At 40.3% G+C, this 17,694-nt stretch overlaps 4 protein-coding genes across 5 annotated transcripts in view; 1 reads left to right on the forward strand and 3 right to left on the reverse strand.

Annotated features, from left to right (window-relative positions):
* Positions 1–8: 8 nt before the first annotated feature.
* Positions 9–4,273, reverse strand: LOC136242185 (TRAF-type zinc finger domain-containing protein 1-like). Of its 2 annotated transcripts, XM_066033605.1 has the most exons (13): positions 4,113–4,273; positions 3,605–3,797; positions 2,838–3,294; positions 2,027–2,178; positions 1,895–1,979; positions 1,747–1,841; positions 1,640–1,703; positions 1,506–1,579; positions 1,347–1,455; positions 1,226–1,296; positions 732–753; positions 619–674; positions 9–546 (listed from the first exon to the last, which is right to left on the reverse strand). In XM_066033605.1, the coding sequence occupies exons 1-13, from the start codon at positions 4,154–4,156 to the stop codon at positions 106–108; spliced, it is 1,863 nt and encodes a 620-aa protein (XP_065889677.1). In that variant the 5' UTR covers positions 4,157–4,273; the 3' UTR covers positions 9–105. The 2 variants fall into 2 exon arrangements, with proteins under 2 accessions (XP_065889677.1, XP_065889678.1); XM_066033606.1 differs by lacking the exon at positions 4,113–4,273 and having other exon boundaries at positions 2,838–3,371; positions 3,605–3,744.
* On the forward strand, positions 4,273–14,253 carry LOC136242181 (huntingtin-interacting protein 1-like). Its single transcript, XM_066033600.1, has 33 exons — positions 4,273–4,429; positions 4,489–4,552; positions 4,656–4,798; positions 5,487–5,543; positions 5,632–5,712; positions 5,766–5,836; positions 6,067–6,128; positions 6,187–6,269; positions 6,720–6,774; positions 6,822–6,879; positions 8,259–8,334; positions 8,386–8,493; positions 8,548–8,726; positions 9,601–9,775; positions 10,047–10,104; positions 10,502–10,659; positions 10,711–10,770; positions 10,831–10,887; positions 11,130–11,316; positions 11,368–11,454; positions 11,945–12,052; positions 12,103–12,248; positions 12,296–12,373; positions 12,427–12,456; positions 12,507–12,596; positions 12,927–12,989; positions 13,052–13,152; positions 13,319–13,409; positions 13,481–13,553; positions 13,607–13,675; positions 13,846–13,907; positions 13,954–14,064; positions 14,114–14,253. The coding sequence occupies exons 1-33, from the start codon at positions 4,358–4,360 to the stop codon at positions 14,129–14,131; spliced, it is 2,931 nt and encodes a 976-aa protein (XP_065889672.1). The 5' UTR covers positions 4,273–4,357; the 3' UTR covers positions 14,132–14,253.
* Positions 14,143–16,320, reverse strand: LOC136242193 (spermatogenesis-associated protein 22-like). Its single transcript, XM_066033616.1, has 6 exons — positions 16,236–16,320; positions 15,996–16,185; positions 15,782–15,941; positions 15,572–15,728; positions 14,482–14,579; positions 14,143–14,434 (listed from the first exon to the last, which is right to left on the reverse strand). The coding sequence occupies exons 1-6, from the start codon at positions 16,264–16,266 to the stop codon at positions 14,240–14,242; spliced, it is 831 nt and encodes a 276-aa protein (XP_065889688.1). The 5' UTR covers positions 16,267–16,320; the 3' UTR covers positions 14,143–14,239.
* LOC136242183 (carbohydrate-responsive element-binding protein-like) overlaps positions 16,286–17,694 on the reverse strand; it is an 8,411-nt gene continuing 7,002 nt past the window's right edge. The window contains exons 14-16 of the mRNA XM_066033602.1: positions 16,727–16,801; positions 16,544–16,673; positions 16,286–16,495 (exon numbers count right to left, since the gene is read on the reverse strand). Coding sequence (XP_065889674.1) covers positions 16,359–16,495; positions 16,544–16,673; positions 16,727–16,801 — 342 coding nt within the window. The 3' untranslated portion in view covers positions 16,286–16,358. The remainder of the gene's footprint in view (positions 16,496–16,543; positions 16,674–16,726; positions 16,802–17,694) is intronic.

Raw genomic sequence — 17,694 nt, forward strand, 5'->3', positions numbered from 1 at the left:
TATGAGTATAATAGTACACCATAATACCAAGATAATACTGTAGTACACAGAAAACACCGAGCAAAAAGACATACACATAATTAGTAAGTGGATTGAGATATGAAGTTAGTATTGTTCTGGGGGCTGAGTGACTTTAATACCAGTTCCTTTAACTGACACACCTCCAGCACCAGCTGGTGAATAGTGATGATGTATTGGAGGTCTTGTGAGTTGACTGATATCATGCCTTTGTGGAGGAAGAGGCGTGTTCATATCATCAAACATGTCTTCTTCATCAGCTGGGGCCACTGCTGGGTAACGTGATTCAAAACTGCTACTGTGGGAATCACTGTTACTATGGTAACTGCTGTTACTGTGGGAACTGTTGCTATTCCAGGATGAAGAGTGATGATTAGTTGGCATGGCAACAGGTAGGGTAGTAGCAACGTCTTTTGAAGGTGGGTAGTGTGGCTTCCTCTGGTTATCCTTCCCTTTACCACTGGGCCATTGGTTATGTGGAAATGTCATTCCTGGACGGAATAACTTCTTGTTATATCTACAAGTCACCTGAAATACAAAAAAGTTGTTACTATTCTTATTACCAAGAGTATCAGTGGAATAAAACTGACATATACATACCTCATGCTCAAACAGTTGAGCAATGGGTACAGACTTGTTACAGTGTTCACAAGGTCCTGTGGAGACACAGTCACAAATACACAGTGTTTGCAACATGACAGTAATGCACATACCTGTAGCAGCATCACACAGTTCCTATTAAAAAGAAAGATATCTCACTCACATTAAAGTACATACAAACAAATACACAACACTACCAAGTTCTATAATACATGTTTGTTTATGTGTGCATGTGTCTCATGTGTGGCCAGACCACTCTCTCTTTTTTTTTGCCATTAGGTAGGGAGAAAAAGGTCTAGAACAGTTCGAATTCCACAATCGTCATGCCCCATGCAACTTACAACCAGTTCAATCGATGGTAGACTCCTAAACAGCTTTAGCATTGATCAGTTTGTAAATGTGTGCTTGTGATTGATAGACGCAATTTGCTACTATCTGAAAATGCATCCTGTTTCTTTGGTTCATGCTACCCAATTAGATGGGTAAAATAGTGTGGGATTTTCAACCCAGACCCTTTTCATCCCTACCCAATGACAGAGAAAAAGCGGTCTGATCACATGATACTACACCACAGCCACACAAGCACTCCTTATATACTAACACTTACCAAGTGCTTAGTATAATGCTCAGCAGGGACCCTTGCGTTACAATGTTCACACTTGATGATATTGTACGTTCCTATTCACAATGGTAGATCACATGATCTAGTAAACACAACATTATCACACCTTCAACAGTAGGCGTAATATCATGATCGTCAGTAGCCTGAACAGGTCCATCAACGGATTCTTCAGGTTGGAACTTATCATTGTTAGGCAATTGAGGACAGGTTTGTAGCTGTGTGTGTACCAGCAGTGATCAGTGATGTCACATTACATCACATTTACCTGATGAGATTGTAAGTATTGTGGGGGAATTCCTTTACCGCACCACTCACATGGGATCAGATCTTCTTCAGGCACTGTGAAACAGCAAAGAATTAAAATAATGCATGACCAAGAGTTCAGGCACTGTGACCTACTCAAATTTTGTGGCTGGTCTATATGGAGAGCAGCGATGTCATCAGGCAGTTCAAATTCCGTTCCCTATACAAACAGTACACAAACTATCCATTGTATCATGGATTACCTCGTCCTGAACACCAGCTGGGATCATGTGAGCTCCACCATTGGGGATCATATCACCTGTATCATGTGGGATCGTGCGATTAGGCATATTGTGAACTGTATTGGTAAATTAGTTATAAGTCAAGAAACATAAGGCTATACATGTGTACCTTCGGGGGGCATGTGGTGTGGGGGTAAATAAGGTTCATCATTAGGAACCACAGTATCTGGATTGTTTACAGGAGGCTCGTTCTCCTATTATAAACTCATGTGATCAAAATCATGTCATACTACTGTCTTACTGTATTATACTGCTCTTGTAGCCGCTGTGCCATTTCAGCATCTGACTGCATCTGACGTAGCAATTCGAACTGTTTTTGCTGGTCTTCTGCTGAAGAAGTATATGATTTCTCTTCCTTTTGCTGGAGTTCATGAGCTAATGTATTGTCTGAAACTATAAGAAATATTGATATGCTGCTATGTAGCTCTATATGCCCACACACATACATAAAAGGAATGCATTCACCACTACACACACGCATGCATGCACGCACGCACGCACGCACGCACACACTACACAAACAAAGCCTCCGGCAGCCGTGCAAAACACACCCAGCAAACCAGCTAGCATGGGATGCCTGTGCATCACTCAGCACTTGAGTCTTGTGCGGACAAATCCTCCTGGGCAGGACTAGTAACCCACAGACTGTCCAGGTATCACAGAGAGTGGTTCCACACGACCCCAACATTGCTAAGTGAGACAAGGACAGTTGGGAATTTGCTTCCCCAGTAATCACCAGGTACACGTTGATGTTACAGCTGGGTGGACTGCTTTCCCAGTTGACACCAGGAGACCAGGTACCCATTACACAGCTGGAGCAATGTTTCTTGCTCAAGGAAACAACAACAACACCAATTTGGCATAACTGGGCATCGATCCTGGAACCTTTCAACTACCAGAACGATGCTCTAGCCACTTGGCTATATGCACACACGTGCTACACTACACACACACACACACACACACACACACACACACACACACACACACACACACACACACACACACACACACACACACACACACACAGACGTACACTACACCACACTTACCAAAAGAAGGGTTGTTAGGCCATTGTCTTTCACTCCCAGCCAAGTTCTCAGCTAAAATTGATGACAAGCTATGCCCATCCTCATTACATGCAGCTATAGCATTCACCCATGACTGATCCAGATCTGGCTCTATAGCTTCACCCCCATAGCCAGCAGTTCCACCAAAGGCAGTAGTCCCATCACTAGTAGTCCCGCCCCCATATCCAACAGCCCCACCCCCAATATAATTAACCTCTCCCGGATTTGCAGGGTGACTTCCTCTGCCATCAGGTTGCACAACGGTGGCACACATGTTCTCCAAATGGCTCTTCATCTCCTTCAGCATGACATATTGTTGGCACTTTTCACAGACATCAGTACGGCTGCCACAATGGTCCTTGTGTTGATATAGCTCCATGGCCTTAAACTGTAGCTCACAGTATTCACAATCCACCATCCTCATGCGACACTCATCCTCCTAAAGTAATGTGCATACTTTTGAGTCATGCATAGGACCATGTGTAGCCTTTCTGTAATCCCTTAGGTGTAAGGCAGCTGAAAGCATTTAAAATTCAACAAATTAAGAGTGTGACATTGGTGTGAAGAATTGTTTGTGCTTAACATGATATATCACATTTTCTAAACTTTATAAAGTTTAGGGTGTGGCTATCCCTGTATACTTGGTGTGTGTCAACTCCCAATCACTTAATACTAGTTTATTAATCTAACAGAAAAGGCTTGATACTTTTTCTCAATTACAACACTAACATCAATAAGTACGACCTTACCATATGCTCCTCTAGTTGCCTGTTCTCCATCTCTCGATGACACTGTTTACAGCGCACCAATTTGTGATTCTCATCGATGTGGTCCTGCATGTTCTTACGATTCACCGGCTCTTTGCATATCGAACAACATTGCATGTATTTCTCACAGTGGTTAACATGCATGACATAGTTAGCTGCGGGCACCTCTTGCTGGCTGTAAGCAACAACGTCACAAATGATATCTATAAAGTGTAAACTAAAAATCAACCCCTAAATTAAGGTGGTATAACTATAACATTAAAGTCGAGCTTGTGGTTGTTAATTGTGAACGTTTTGTAGTACTTCAATAACTTGGTGTTTCTTAACAACGTGACGCCTCGTGTGTTAACAAAAAAAAATACAAATACATTACGAGATGGAACCACAACGAAACACTTTGGAATTGTATAAAAGATGACAACGAAAAATGCTAGTCTTGCATATCACACGTGACTTATTTTACAAGTTCCACAACACCGTACACACGTACCAGTTGTTACAGAACTTAGTTTCTTCTGCTGTAAATTCCTCCATGTCAAGGGATACTGATCGATTCAACGAAACAACAAATCCCCTCAACAATCCCCTTGATTACGTCTTTGGGGACGTTCCCCTATTTGTTTGTGACGATGGAGTACGGTCAATAGGAAGTGCGCAGCGCTACAATAAGCGCTATAAAATATATTTTAATTAAAATTATTTCACTATTTTGTACGAGAGCAAAAGAGCGAGTAAATGTCTGCCACGTACGTTGCTCCAACCAGCTACGCTGTTGTGAAAGATCGCGAACGGTTTGAACGGGAGTTGGTAAGTTTGTGATTGTATTTATCATAATTGGCGCGATACTGAGGAGGTTTGTTGTGCAGGCGGACACCCTACAAAAGGCACTACTCAATCAAGAAACAGCTCCCAAAGAGAAACACGTTAGAAGTATCCTTTATCAAAATATACACTTTTATTATTAGCTAACAATTTAATCAATATGCACGTGACATAGTAAACGATCATAGCAAAACTCCTTAGCACCCACAAGATGCTATCATTGCTACACACCAGGAGAGAGGCTGTAAATCATTCTGGAAGGTCTTGCGACAATTTCAACTGCTACGTCAAAATGTCGTCTGTTGGAAAGCATGTCTGGTGATACATCGCATCTTCATTGATGGCCATGCTGATGTAAGTTCAATGGCTTGTGTTTAATGTTTTGGGAAACTGTGTGTACACTGGGAAATAATGACAGCCTTTGTCATCAAATGTACATCCACACATATGCATAATCTACTGCTTGTTGTACTCTCACATATCCTGCCCAGATCACTGTAAATATTGGATAATATGCATTCGTGTTGGATAGTGTAAGGTTTTTCACTAAATGTTATATAATAATTTTGTTGATACAATGGTTTGACTAATTTGCCATAATGTATAAACCAAACAACAAAGAAACCTGAAAACCAGGAGTGCACACACCGAATCCTTTTGTAGTGGAGAGAGTTACATACATCTGAAGCATTTGTGTAAACCCACTCTTATATGAGGCTGGAGAAGCCAGGGGAAAATTTTAAACTAAATATTTTTTGGGACTAAAAGTAAATTTTATCCTTCCCATATATGGATATTTATTTTATATGCTGATAGTAGTGCTTCTGGAAATATTTTTAACAGTAATTTATGTTGAAATTAAGTGCTTTTTGCAAAAATTACTGCACTAGTACGGGTTTTATATTTTGTGGGGTGATCATACAATAATGTATGGTTTCACAGTACTTAAATAACATATAATATCTTTAATGTCAGGTGTTTATAGGGCATACTTACTGTGTTGGCTAAGTATGATATGTTTTAACCTGTGTTGACTGTACAGGTTGTCAAGCTGTCAAAAGATCATGTGAGCTTATTAGCTGACCTGGGAAAGCACTGGGTTAGTTACTGACTGAAAACTCGTAGCAACATTTGATATTATATTTTAGTCCCTGTGTACTGTTACTATTATTATTTCACCATAATAGGGCAAAGTTGTTGATGGCTATTCAAAGCTCATTGCTGGCTACTGTAAGGTTCTCATTACTAAGATACACTTTCATCTCAAGGTGTGTTTTGATGGCTGTGATGGTTTTCCATGGTGACCTTGTTGTTTGTGTAGTATCCCGAGGTACCATCCAACTTGTTATTTCGTGATAAACCATTTACTATGCCAGCTGACGTAAATGAGATGTGAGGCTGTGTGTGTGTGTGTGTGTGTGTGTGTGTGTGTGTGTGTGTGTGTGTGTGTGTGTGTGTGTGTGTGTGTGTGTGTGTGCGCATGTGGTGCATGGTGTGTGTGTGTGTGTGTGTGTGTGTGTGTGTGTGCACGCACATGTGTGGTAGTGCAGTGTAGAGCAATAGTTTCTGTCTTTTATTTGTTATTCAAAACAGCTTACCGCACATATCTTGCGTTCCATCAGATTTCAGATGGCAGTGGATGTGTTTGACTTGCAGTCATCCATTCTACACTTGATGGGTGCAAGTGAGTAGTGTCATGTGATCCACTAGTGGGTGTGTCACCATCATGATTGTCATGGTAGTTGTATCTCAGCTGGACCCATCCAAGGGTATCACAGCAGCACAAGTACAGTGTCGCATCCACCCACTGATAGCATGTATTACTGTAAGTGTGCAGTGAATACTATTTTGTTTTTTTTGTATTTGTGACTGTTGTTAAGATTAACACATATATGTACATAGGTACTACAGAGGCTATTTATTATGCATTGTGGCAGATATTTTTGAATTTGAAAGTGTGTTGTATTTAGTTTCAGTCCTAGTGTCATATATTGCTCTGACCCTTTTGATACATTTTGTAAGCTTTCCTATGGTACAGTGTGTTTTGCCTAAATTTTGGTCAATTTTAAGTTGTAAACTCAACCATGCTGTCATTCATAATTTTGGCATTTGCAGAGATATTTATCATCAGGAGTGCATAAATACGCACTCATAGGCTTGTTATCCTTTCCAGTCAATGAAAGGCTTATAAAACAAACAAGTATGATGTACTTGCCATGGGGTTATACAGTGTGGATCATGTGATGTCAGCTACACCTTCTTATCTTGTATATAGGAATCTTCAGCACTTTATGATTTAATATACAAGCTGATGAAGACCTTGCACACAAGTGAGTTATCTGCTTCCTAATCATTACACTTCTTATCGTCCATGTAGCCCTACCTTCAGAGACACTAGCTGGTCATAGAGAACGTTTCAATCGACAGTACTTGGCGTAAGTCAGTGGTGTGTTTTGTGTGGTGGTCAGCGTCTTGTCTTAAAGGCATAGCTGTCTTTTGTTGAGTGCTAGCATTTGTAAAGCAGAATGTACCAATCTGTCTGTATGACATAATATGTGTATACATACAAGCACATGCAATTATGTATGCATACACTACACACAGTACAGTGACAGTGTATGTATATTTGTAAGCATTGCTATTTATCAAATAAATAACAGCTACACTACATGCTGTATTGGATTACAGAATATAAATCAAGGAGAGAGGGGGGTGTGTACGTGTGTGTGTGTGTGTGTTTGTGATCACTTGCCACTCAGTCAACATCTTTGAGTCACCGCATCACCAAGTGGTCACTTTTAGTGACAGATGTCCACTAAAAATGGCTCATATCACATAATTAATTTTCTAACAGGAATTTAGCAGACAACAGAAGACCCTTAAGTTTCAACCAAAAAGGATTTACCTTATGATTAAATGCATACCTGGTACCGTATAGAGGGAAATTTTCGAAATGTTAAATTTTCGAAAAAGAGTGCTTGATTGGAAATTCGAAAAAATATTTTCGAAACAATGCCTCTTTACCGCGCTGCACCGTAGATAATTAATTCATGAAGGAAGCTAACAGTGGTTGCGTTGATCACATACATAGCTGCTTTAATTGTTCAGTACAGCTATATAAATGTTCAATCTGGTTTTGATAGAATCTCGTATAGCTATCCTAGGGTCTTCCTTCGTAGGTTGAACCATGTTGTTTGGCGGACTTCGCCTCAGTGGCCTGCGGATCGAGCCATAGCTAAGTACATGGCGTTTTCCAGCCCATATAGATGTTTGCTGATAATTATAGTCTTTCCTAGTAATTTCTGGTCTCTCGAGCTCTTATGGGCTTCAAGGCTCGTGGTGTCATTCGTGCTCGCTCATATGCGCGTGCGCGTGGTAGCTATAGCTATATATGGCAAGCTACTTGTGTGTGGCCCAGTGCCTAGCTATAATACATTAGGCCTATAGCTAATTGATATTAGCAGAACCTATGCATGCGTGTACTCGCAAAAATCATTTATATATACCTAGCTATACTTTCTTTGATTGTCACTTCAAAGCCGGGATGTACTATTTTCGAAAAAATATTTTCGAAAACACATTGTTATTTTCGAATTTTTCGAAAATTTAACCTTTCGAAAATTTCCTGCTATACGGTATGATAGGATCCTTTACACCATATATTAAAAATAATGATTGTGATTACTTACTTTGCTGTTGCTAGGTCGTGGAAGAATGCATGTTGTGTGTGTGCACGCGTGTGTGTGTGTGGAGTGCATGCATACACACATTATTGTGTAATACAATTTCACTGTATTCTTTATTATCATTGTAGAATGAGAAAATACTATAATGAAGCTCGTAAGATGAGATATTTTGAGACACTGGTGAACATACCCATCTTGGAGCCGGTAACACACGTGATGGCTCCATGACCTTTTGTGTGAATCTTATGTACACAGGAGCCACCTTCGTTCTTGTTGCCAGGACAAACTATTATTGTGGATCCACCTACCAGCCCAGCGGAAAGCTTTGCAGATGTCCCAATGTCTGTTACCTCCTCAGTTCCAGTTAGTGCACACCCTGTAATGTGTGTTATTATACGAGTGATTGTGCTACTGTAGGCTAATAGAATATCACAATCATTTTCTCCATTGCCACGACAAGAATCTGACCCAACGTTCAGTGTTGCATTTGGCAGTAGCCATTCGTTTGACAAAGAATTTAATTTTGACTCGTTTGCTAATTCTACTAATAGTGATATTGCTGAAGAACCTTCAAAGTCTCAAGCAGAAGAAGAAAAGTAAGTAAAGACCATATGATCCTTTTAGTGGTCTACACATTATACAGTGAAACCTCAAAGGCCACCTTGTTACCTTGTTATAGTGGCCAGCCATACTATTCTATTGAAAAGCCAGTGGCCACATACTACAGAACCTAATTGGTAAAACCAACACAACATTCTCACAATAAAGGGGCCAGCTGAGCAAGAGGTCAAAGTATCACTGCAAAAGTTGCTGCTCCTAAGAGTACCTAATGGCAATATATACTTCATGCTTCAAGTACTGCTGGAATATTCCTACCCTTCGCTGTGATGAAACTCATGGTGTATTTAATTGTTTTATATCAATTGTAAATTGCTATTATGCAACTAGCCAGGTGTTAGCTTCTTGATAATAAGACCACTTTGTTTATGGCCTGAAGGTTTTCAGTAATAGAGCCACTTATCATGGTTCCCAAAGGTGGTTCTATTAATGAGGTTTCACTGTATTTATTACTGAATGCAGTGTCTTTCAGTAATAGGCATTAGCTAGCTCCTTTGAGAACTATAATACATGCCCTTGTTCCTTAAGGTTGTTTTCATTTACTATTTCTGTCATGAAACTTTTATACTTGAGGGGGCGTTGTAACCCTGGACGTGTGAGATTATTGTGTAACCATTAGCATTGATGGTGTTATCAATTCTTTTTCACATTCATGAAAAGGATGGATTATGCCCCACAAGCTAGGAAACCCGTTTATTTGTGTTGGGAGTGGTGGAAAGAAGGATTTGTGATTCACGTGTTTCACGTGTTTGGATTGAACCTTTCTTTGAAATCATTAGATGCTTGATGACACGTGACTAACCTTCTCTGTATTTGAATGAATGAGTACTCTTTTTTTTTTAATTGTTACAGAGATGCACTGATAGAGCAGATGGCTCAGGAGATACTGGAGCTAAAGGCAAAGATAGCTAAGTTGGAGGCAGACCTGCTGCAGGGCAGGCACCTGATGACGCAGCTGAAAGAGGAGCTTGAGAAACTGAAGAAGGAACGAGATGAGTACCATCAAATAGCCGAGCAAGCTTGCAGTGTAAGGAGTGGGGCTAGGATGATAGGTGGGCTTATTCATGCAAGACAAAGCTTGCTCTGATAATATTGATAGCTATTAGCAAGATTCTTTTATTCCTTTTGTAAGCGTACCCACAACTATCACCTTAGAGAGATTATATTATTTCCAGCTGCTTGTTTTCTGCTGAAGCATAAAATAATTATAACACAAGACAAACAAGGGTGGGATTAATAGAGCAGTTGGGACATTTATTGAGACTTCTGGATGTGAAATTGTCTTTGTTATTGTACAGGAGAATGTGTCATTGAAGGAACAACTAGAAGTTGCCAAGTTAGCAAGTGAAGAAGCTAGTAAGTGTCACTGTGCAACAATATGGCACAAGGCCTTCTATATGTAAACTGTTGTTGTATAATAAAGATGACCATGTCACTACAGTGTAGTGTATGGCTGGAGACTTTGAACTGACTTTGCATTTGGGTCAAAGTTCCTGGACTTGCAAGTTGCTAAGCAGGTTATGCAGGTCACACTGTACATACCAGATGGATAGAAATTTTTAGTTTGGGTTCACTAAAGTTGCTTTGAGGATCCACAAAGAATACACATAGTGCATTGGGCCCGCTACCTGTTTTCCTTTCTGCTATATAATGCTAGGAGTGTAACTACTTTGTGTGCTTATAAGCTATGCTCCTGATAATTTTTTGTAGCACTAGCTAGCCAGTTTAGCTGTTACTAAGATTTCTTGCACAGGTCAGGGCACCGTAAAAGAAGAGAAGTTTGCTAAGCTCAAGACGAGCTATCTCAAACTGCGTGAAGAACATGTACAGTTGCTACGCGAGGAGGGAGAAGTACGCAAACAATTGACAGCAGTAAAAGTAGTTGCCACACAAGGGGACACTAATAAGAAGGTGTTTTCTCTGTTGTCATGTGAGATCACATGAGCTAATCTGACATCACAGGAACTAGAAGACAAGATCAAACTACTGCAACAACAACTGGAAGAGGCTCAAAAGAAAATGGTAACCAACATTGATATGTTCTTGTTTCTAAACTAGCAAGCTATCCTGGTTGATTATTAGGAGGAGGGAGCTAGTCAGGTGCAACAGATGATGACACGAATGAGACAACAAGAAGAGGTAGGCATTGCGGAACATCTCAAAAAATGATGCTTTGAACTGTGGCTTGTCCATGGTCACATTAGTGCTACATAGCTTGGGACTTACTAATAATGGGGCCACCATTGCTCCATTTATGACTGTTATAGCTACCAAGACAATGTCTGTAATGCTCACTTATATCCATAGCGTGATAGTGTCTCGGATTACTGCACAGTAAACTAAGAATACCATATTTCATTATGGTCTTTGGTGTTATACAGCACTCAGTTGAGCTAGAACAGCTCAAGGGATCACTGGAGAGTCAGTTACAGGAGCAACAGCGTCAATCCTCAGCAGGGGGTACACATGACCTCCTGGTGAAGTCCATAGAACAAGTGGAGGGAATTATTAAGGAGAGCCTGGCTGAGGTGGATGACCCAAGTCTCTCAGGAGTTACATGTACCCCTGGTAACTAGACTGTGTGGCGGTCATGTGTTGTTATGGTCTTCATTGTGGTAGATTTTTTGCTGGCAAAGGCCAACCATGGATTAAATGTATTGGATAACGTGGCAAATGCTTTCTCATTATACAATAATGATCCTGCAGGTGAGAACTGGGAAGAGAGTGGTTATGTGTTGTACCAATCATATAATATAGCCAATTATGTACATGGGAATTCATTTTGTATCAAATGAGTTCTTGTATGCATCCTGTTTGGCAGTTTGTCCACTTCTTGTGCTGAGGTGGCTGTTGATATTCTATAGTTTTTTGTTTTTTTTTTGGTTTGTTTGTTCATGCTTTGTCACATTTTCATATCTTTTATACAATGTAAAACATTGAATTCACTTGTACTTGTGCACCCAGAAGCAGTTTAAAATTCCACCTCAAAACTTATAAAATTTCCAGGGGATGTACATCCAGACCTCCCTGGTTTTATACACATCTGTATCTATATTTGCGGTAGTAACCTGCTGTTATAGCAGATACTGTGTTTCTTTGTTGACAAAGTACCCACAGACAAGCCATTATCCTTTGATACATGTCCACCATCCTTATGTCTATAGCGCAGCTGGTAATGCTTATTCGTTCACTGTAGCATTGTCGGAAGCTATTTTATCACTGACCAGTTTATCACAGTCAATGTCAGAGGTGATGCATAATGGAGCAGCTGCCTCGCACATGGCACCTAGTGAGAATGGTGAAAGTGAGCCCCACTCATTTTTGTATGATTTGCTTTGATTGACTGCTCTCCAGAACTATTATCATCATGTAAAAAAATTGGAGAGGAGGGGTTGAAGTTGTTAACAGTGTTGAAACAACGTCAGCCGGGGTCAGGGAACATTGCCTCCTCAACCAACAACGTGCAGAAGTCTATCCGCGGCTTAGCCAGATTAGTAGAGGTAGGCATCAATTAGAGAAATGATATTGTCATGGTAACAATGTACAGGAACTGGTTCCCAAGAAGGATCTTGACACTGAGACACTTGGGGACATCTTGGAAGAGGAAATGACGGCAACTGCATTGGTTAGTAATGTCATTGGTTGAAAAGCTAGTTGTGCATTGGTATTACTCTCTAGGCTGTTGACGAGGCTGCTGCTAGGATTGAGGTTTGCAATTCTAATTGTATCATTGTTCAGTCACCCTATGTGACTTACAGGAAATGTTGCGCAAGTCAAAACAAGATGACGAGGGTGTGAAACTGGAAGTGAATGGAAGAATACTAGACTCTTGTACTGACCTGATGTCTGTGAGTTGATTGATGTGGAATAGTGAAAGGACATTGGCAGGGCTCTTTTAAATTCAATATTAAGTCCCTAAGAATATTTGTATAATTATCACACTACAGTGGGACACCTCTTAAAGGATCGTCTGTGTAAAGGACGCTGTACATTTAACCTCCTTATAAAGGACAGCTTCTGAGCTCCCTATAGAATTAGACCACTACCAATACAATCTTACCTATGAGCCTCCTTATAGCAATAAAATGTATCAGTTGGTCCCAGAGTGTCTGTTATGTAGCGGTTTTGATGTTGTCTTTGATTTAACTTATGTCATTTTACTTGTTACATTACTCTAGTGTATCAGACTGTTGATTCAGAGATCACAAGAACTCCAGGGAGAGATTGTAGGGGCAGGAAAGGTAACATATGATGTGGTGTAGCTGATAATGATGATGTTACATATGGTGACATGCCACTACAGGGCGGATTATCAGCTAATGAGTTTTACAAGAAGAATAATCGCTGGAGCGAGGGTCTCATCTCTGCGGCTAAAGCTGTTGGCTGGGGTGCCAATATCTTAGTGTAAGTGCTGTAGAGAATAAGGTGAATGAAACTGAATTTTATTCTCCAGCTGTTATATAGTATTAAAATTCATTCATGTATATAATCTGCATAAGTTTCATATTATATCTACTTTTTAATGACTATTTATGTAGGTCTTTTCAGACTGTTTTGTGTTATTGTGTAGTGAGTCTGCTGACAAGTGTGTACAGGGTACTGGCAAGTTCGAGGAGTTGGTGGTAGCGTCACATGACATAGCAGCTAGCACTGCTCAACTGGTGAGTGTGTAGTAGTAGGTAGTTATGGTATGAGTGTGACGTGGTGTTAGGGTATGTGTTTATCTTAACAGGTGGCAGCTTCACGATCTAAAGCTCATCCAAAGAGTGAACGTTTGAAAGGACTCAAAGTTGCTAGCAGAAGAGGTGTGACTTGTGATGCACACTAGCTGTTATTTTACCACTCCGTATTTCCATAGTCACGGAGGCTACAGGATCAGTAGTGGCCTCAGCTCAGTCTGGTGCTACATTGAAGAGACAAGATTCTAGTAAGTGTTTGTGTGTAGTAAACTAGTGTTGTATATTTGTAGTAGTGTACTCTTTGTAGGGTATAAATGTATAGAGTGTGTAATGTATGTAAAATGTGTGCAATGTTACGGACATAGGTTTGTGTGTGAAGTATATGAAAACTACTGTATTGTGTCACTTTTGTTCACAGTGAAGAGAGACTACTCCCAGCTTACACTAACACAAGCTAAACGTCTGGAAATGGAGTCACAGGTGATTAACTTTTCAAACAATCTCCACACATGCTCTTCCTCCACAGGTACATGCTCTAGAGTTAGAACAAGAGTTAGCAGAGGAGCGTACTCGATTGGCAGAGCTGAGGAAGGTCCATTATCATCTTGGAGGATCACAAGAAGGATGGGAAGACACAGTGAGTTTATATATTTTATCAACTTGCTGTATTGCTTGGTCTGTTATAGGAGGTAGCTGATGCATAATATGAAACTAATGAAGTAAATTACTGGATATTTTGCATTGTATTTTGTTTATAATCACACGCACACATTCATGTATACACATACTGGTTGTAATGTTCCAAAGTTTGATCATGTTTCATGGAGTGATAGAACAATTTGGCGCATATACTGGTCACTAATGGATACCATGTTTTTCACACAACTGAATTCCTTCCTGTCTGATGACCGCACTGAAGCACACTTGAAGATAGATTTGTGGGTGTCCCAGGTACCCACAACTCGACAGAGATGTCCTCGTACTAGTGATGCTGGTATCTTGTAATCCTATGTCTGTATGCAAAGGGACAGTATGGAGGGTAAAGTTAACATACTATTTCCCAGAACCAGCAGTTCAGTGGTCCATCCACAGCTTGTAGCGTAAACCTCTTAGCTCCTAATTCTCCTGACTGGATATGTGAAGTGAGAGTACCTGTGTGAGAGAATAATGGTGATCGTGAATTTTATCTTACTGTGGCACACTACTGTGAAAAATACAACTACTGCAGGCTTGTACCAATTATGTCAACATTATTTTGAGTCATTATACAATAAGGACAATAAATCTTGCATGCAAAAAAGCGATTAATGAACACATTTCTGAAACAAGCACTCTAATAGAGCAGTCAACTTCTGAGCATTGGGCTAGCATTACTCAAAAGATATATTTCAAAGTATATTAATTGGCTCAAGCCTACACAACTTTTCATTTGAAGGGTACAACTATCCATAAATGAAAGGGTTAAACCTTGTGACTGTTCTATTAGAGTAGTCTACTTCTGTTCAACCATTTTGGATGTCATGCATTTTGATTAGGTTGTGGTGAGAGGAAGATCTATCACAGATTCTAAGTCACAAGGCTATATATAATCGAATATGAGAAAATTAATGTGAATTCCATTGTGACTTACCCACTAAAGGCCGAAAGCATAAAGCATAAAGGCCGTCTAAAGCTTGTATACCTGTAACTTGGGGATGGTATGTGCATGGTTGTGATATACTTGTAAACAGTAAATATATTTCACATTTTGGCCACTTATTGTTCATTTTAAGATCAGGAAGTTATATTAGCCTAAACCAATGTGGACGTATGGCTTATTATTCATCATAATTATACATGCACTTGATTGTTATATTAGAGTTAGCTGAATGCTCTATTAGAGTATATTAATCACCATTGTGCTGAGAGAAATGGTTAAACCTCCCCTGTCATTGGGGATAGTCTTCAGCCCTTTCTCTATGCCTAGTGAAGTAAATGAGTTAGTTTATAACTTCATTATACAATGGTGAAAACTTGCATGACTAGGCGGTGAGACATAGCAGGGTGGGCGGGAGATCTGAAACATAATTAACAATAAGCGGCCTTATTCTTACTACAAATGTTCTCTTGTGGAATGCCAAATTTAGTAAAATAAATGAACTTACCATATACCTCAAATACAAGGTTCATCTGTGGTTGATATTTGGACCAGTGTTGTACTCCTTGACTGGTTGCTGTTAACATGTGAACCGACTTCAACAGCAGATTACGGGAGGTGTTTACATCTTCTTTAATCAATGGCTTTACATCTTTGATCAGTGGCTATTAGGGGACACCCTTCATACTTCTACAGCAGCATTGTATTAGCTAATTACCTTGGTTAATGGGATGTCTTGGGTTGGCGGAAAACTGATGCTACTTGGTTTATCATTGAATGAATCACGTGATGTGTTCCACTGTGGAGCGCTTGTTTGTGGAGGAGGAGCAGGAAGAGGTGGCCTAGTTACGTGCCCAGTGGTTGGCGGCTTGTAGGGCCTAGTTAAGCCGTAAAAATTAGGCGAATGCTCATTCTTCCCCCAAAATTCGTACCTCCAGTTTGCCACTGGCTTGTTGCCGCCATAATGCTGGTAGTTCTCCTTTTCACTCGGCGTGAGGTAGCTTCTCTCCTGAGTGTTCATCGAGGTGTTAGAACGTCCTGGCGTTGTGACGGGGTTCTGCGAACTCGAGAACGCCAGTAAAGCAACTCGTGGTCGCTTTCTTGCAAATATCGGCAACGTACCTATCACCCCCAATACATGACATGACGCATTCATTTACAACACAACGTACCAACTCGCTTTTCACCACTACCGCCATTCATCTTGACCCTAACCTCCCAATTAATGTCGTGGCAGAGTACGTTAATTAAAATGTATTGTACGCATGCGTGAAAAGAGTAAAATTATCGAGTCACTATGATGTGTCCAGGCGGTTTTCACGTAGTTTATCAGTCTGTTCCTGTATTAGTTCTATTAACTCTTGGGGGAGTTTGCTGGGTTGAGTTAGTATCGATGTTGTCTGGCCAACCTGCCGCAAACCATCCTGTACAACTACAACAAGCACAGTGAGGGTAATGGACACATGAGAAGAGTACAAACCTGGTCTAAGTGCCGCTAGGCTACACTGTTGACTATTCCAGGCCGTTGCTGTCCGATAGAACTCATCCATGTTGCTTGTGGATACCATGCTGTTGTAGCTCTCGAATAACTTCTTCACAATTAAACTAAACTATCAGAATATGTTAAGGCATCAACACAGCATGACATGCTAAAGTAGGATACAATCCAGAATCGATAATTCTGCGTGGATCTTTCACAGACATATTGTGTGAGTCGACGTTGGTTCTCCTGGTATTGCTAAAGGGAATAAAGCACGCAGGCAGACAAATGCGACATACAGAAAATGATACAATTTACTACACATGGTGTGCAATTGCATGGATATAAACTTTGGCTCCCTCCACCACAAGGCTACCTAGTACCAAATGGAACAATGTAGATTACTTCAAATTTGCAGCATGGTGTTTAATGTCAGACAGTATCACATGACTATGCAAAAGTCACATACTAATAGATACAATAGTAACATCACAATTCATACTAAGCACTCTAAAAGTCTGCTCAACCAAAGCTGTGATACTGTATGGAAGGAAACTTTGGCGCCTTTAAAATTTGGCAAATTTGGCGAATGACCATGAATTTGCTAAATTTTCCCCATCCAAATATTTTGATGGCAAAGAAAATAGCAAACCAAGCCTCGAACTAATCAATTTTCTACTCTACCAAGAGATACTGGGCCAGGGGTCACACTAGAACCAAGCCTGCCTCAACTACCTCACTAGATAGCTACATGCGGTATCCTCAAACCTCACCGCGAAACGGGAGTGACAAGTAGTGAGTCCTACTATATTAAGTACGATATTCACAATTCCAGAGGGTGTAGATCTACAGTATTATCTTTTAGTTGATAGCTGACTCCAGGCGCCGAACTGAGAGGCATGGCACTCCAGTTCTCGTTTCAGGCACAGTGATTAGTAATCTAATTAATTAAATAGGGCATGTGCTTTGCTAACAATTCGCCAAATTTTATTTCACCAACAGTGATATTTTGCTTGATTTGCCAATTTTTTCCCCCTCCAAAGTTTCCCTCCGTATGGTATGGTGATTTGAATCGAAGTGAAGAGTATGGATGGGAAAAGTTTGTGAATCAAACTACTACAATTTGTTTCACTAGCAACAGCCCAGCTGAG

This window comes from Dysidea avara, chromosome 13 (genome assembly GCF_963678975.1).
Source record: "Dysidea avara chromosome 13, odDysAvar1.4, whole genome shotgun sequence".
Taxonomy (NCBI): domain Eukaryota; kingdom Metazoa; phylum Porifera; class Demospongiae; order Dictyoceratida; family Dysideidae; genus Dysidea; species Dysidea avara.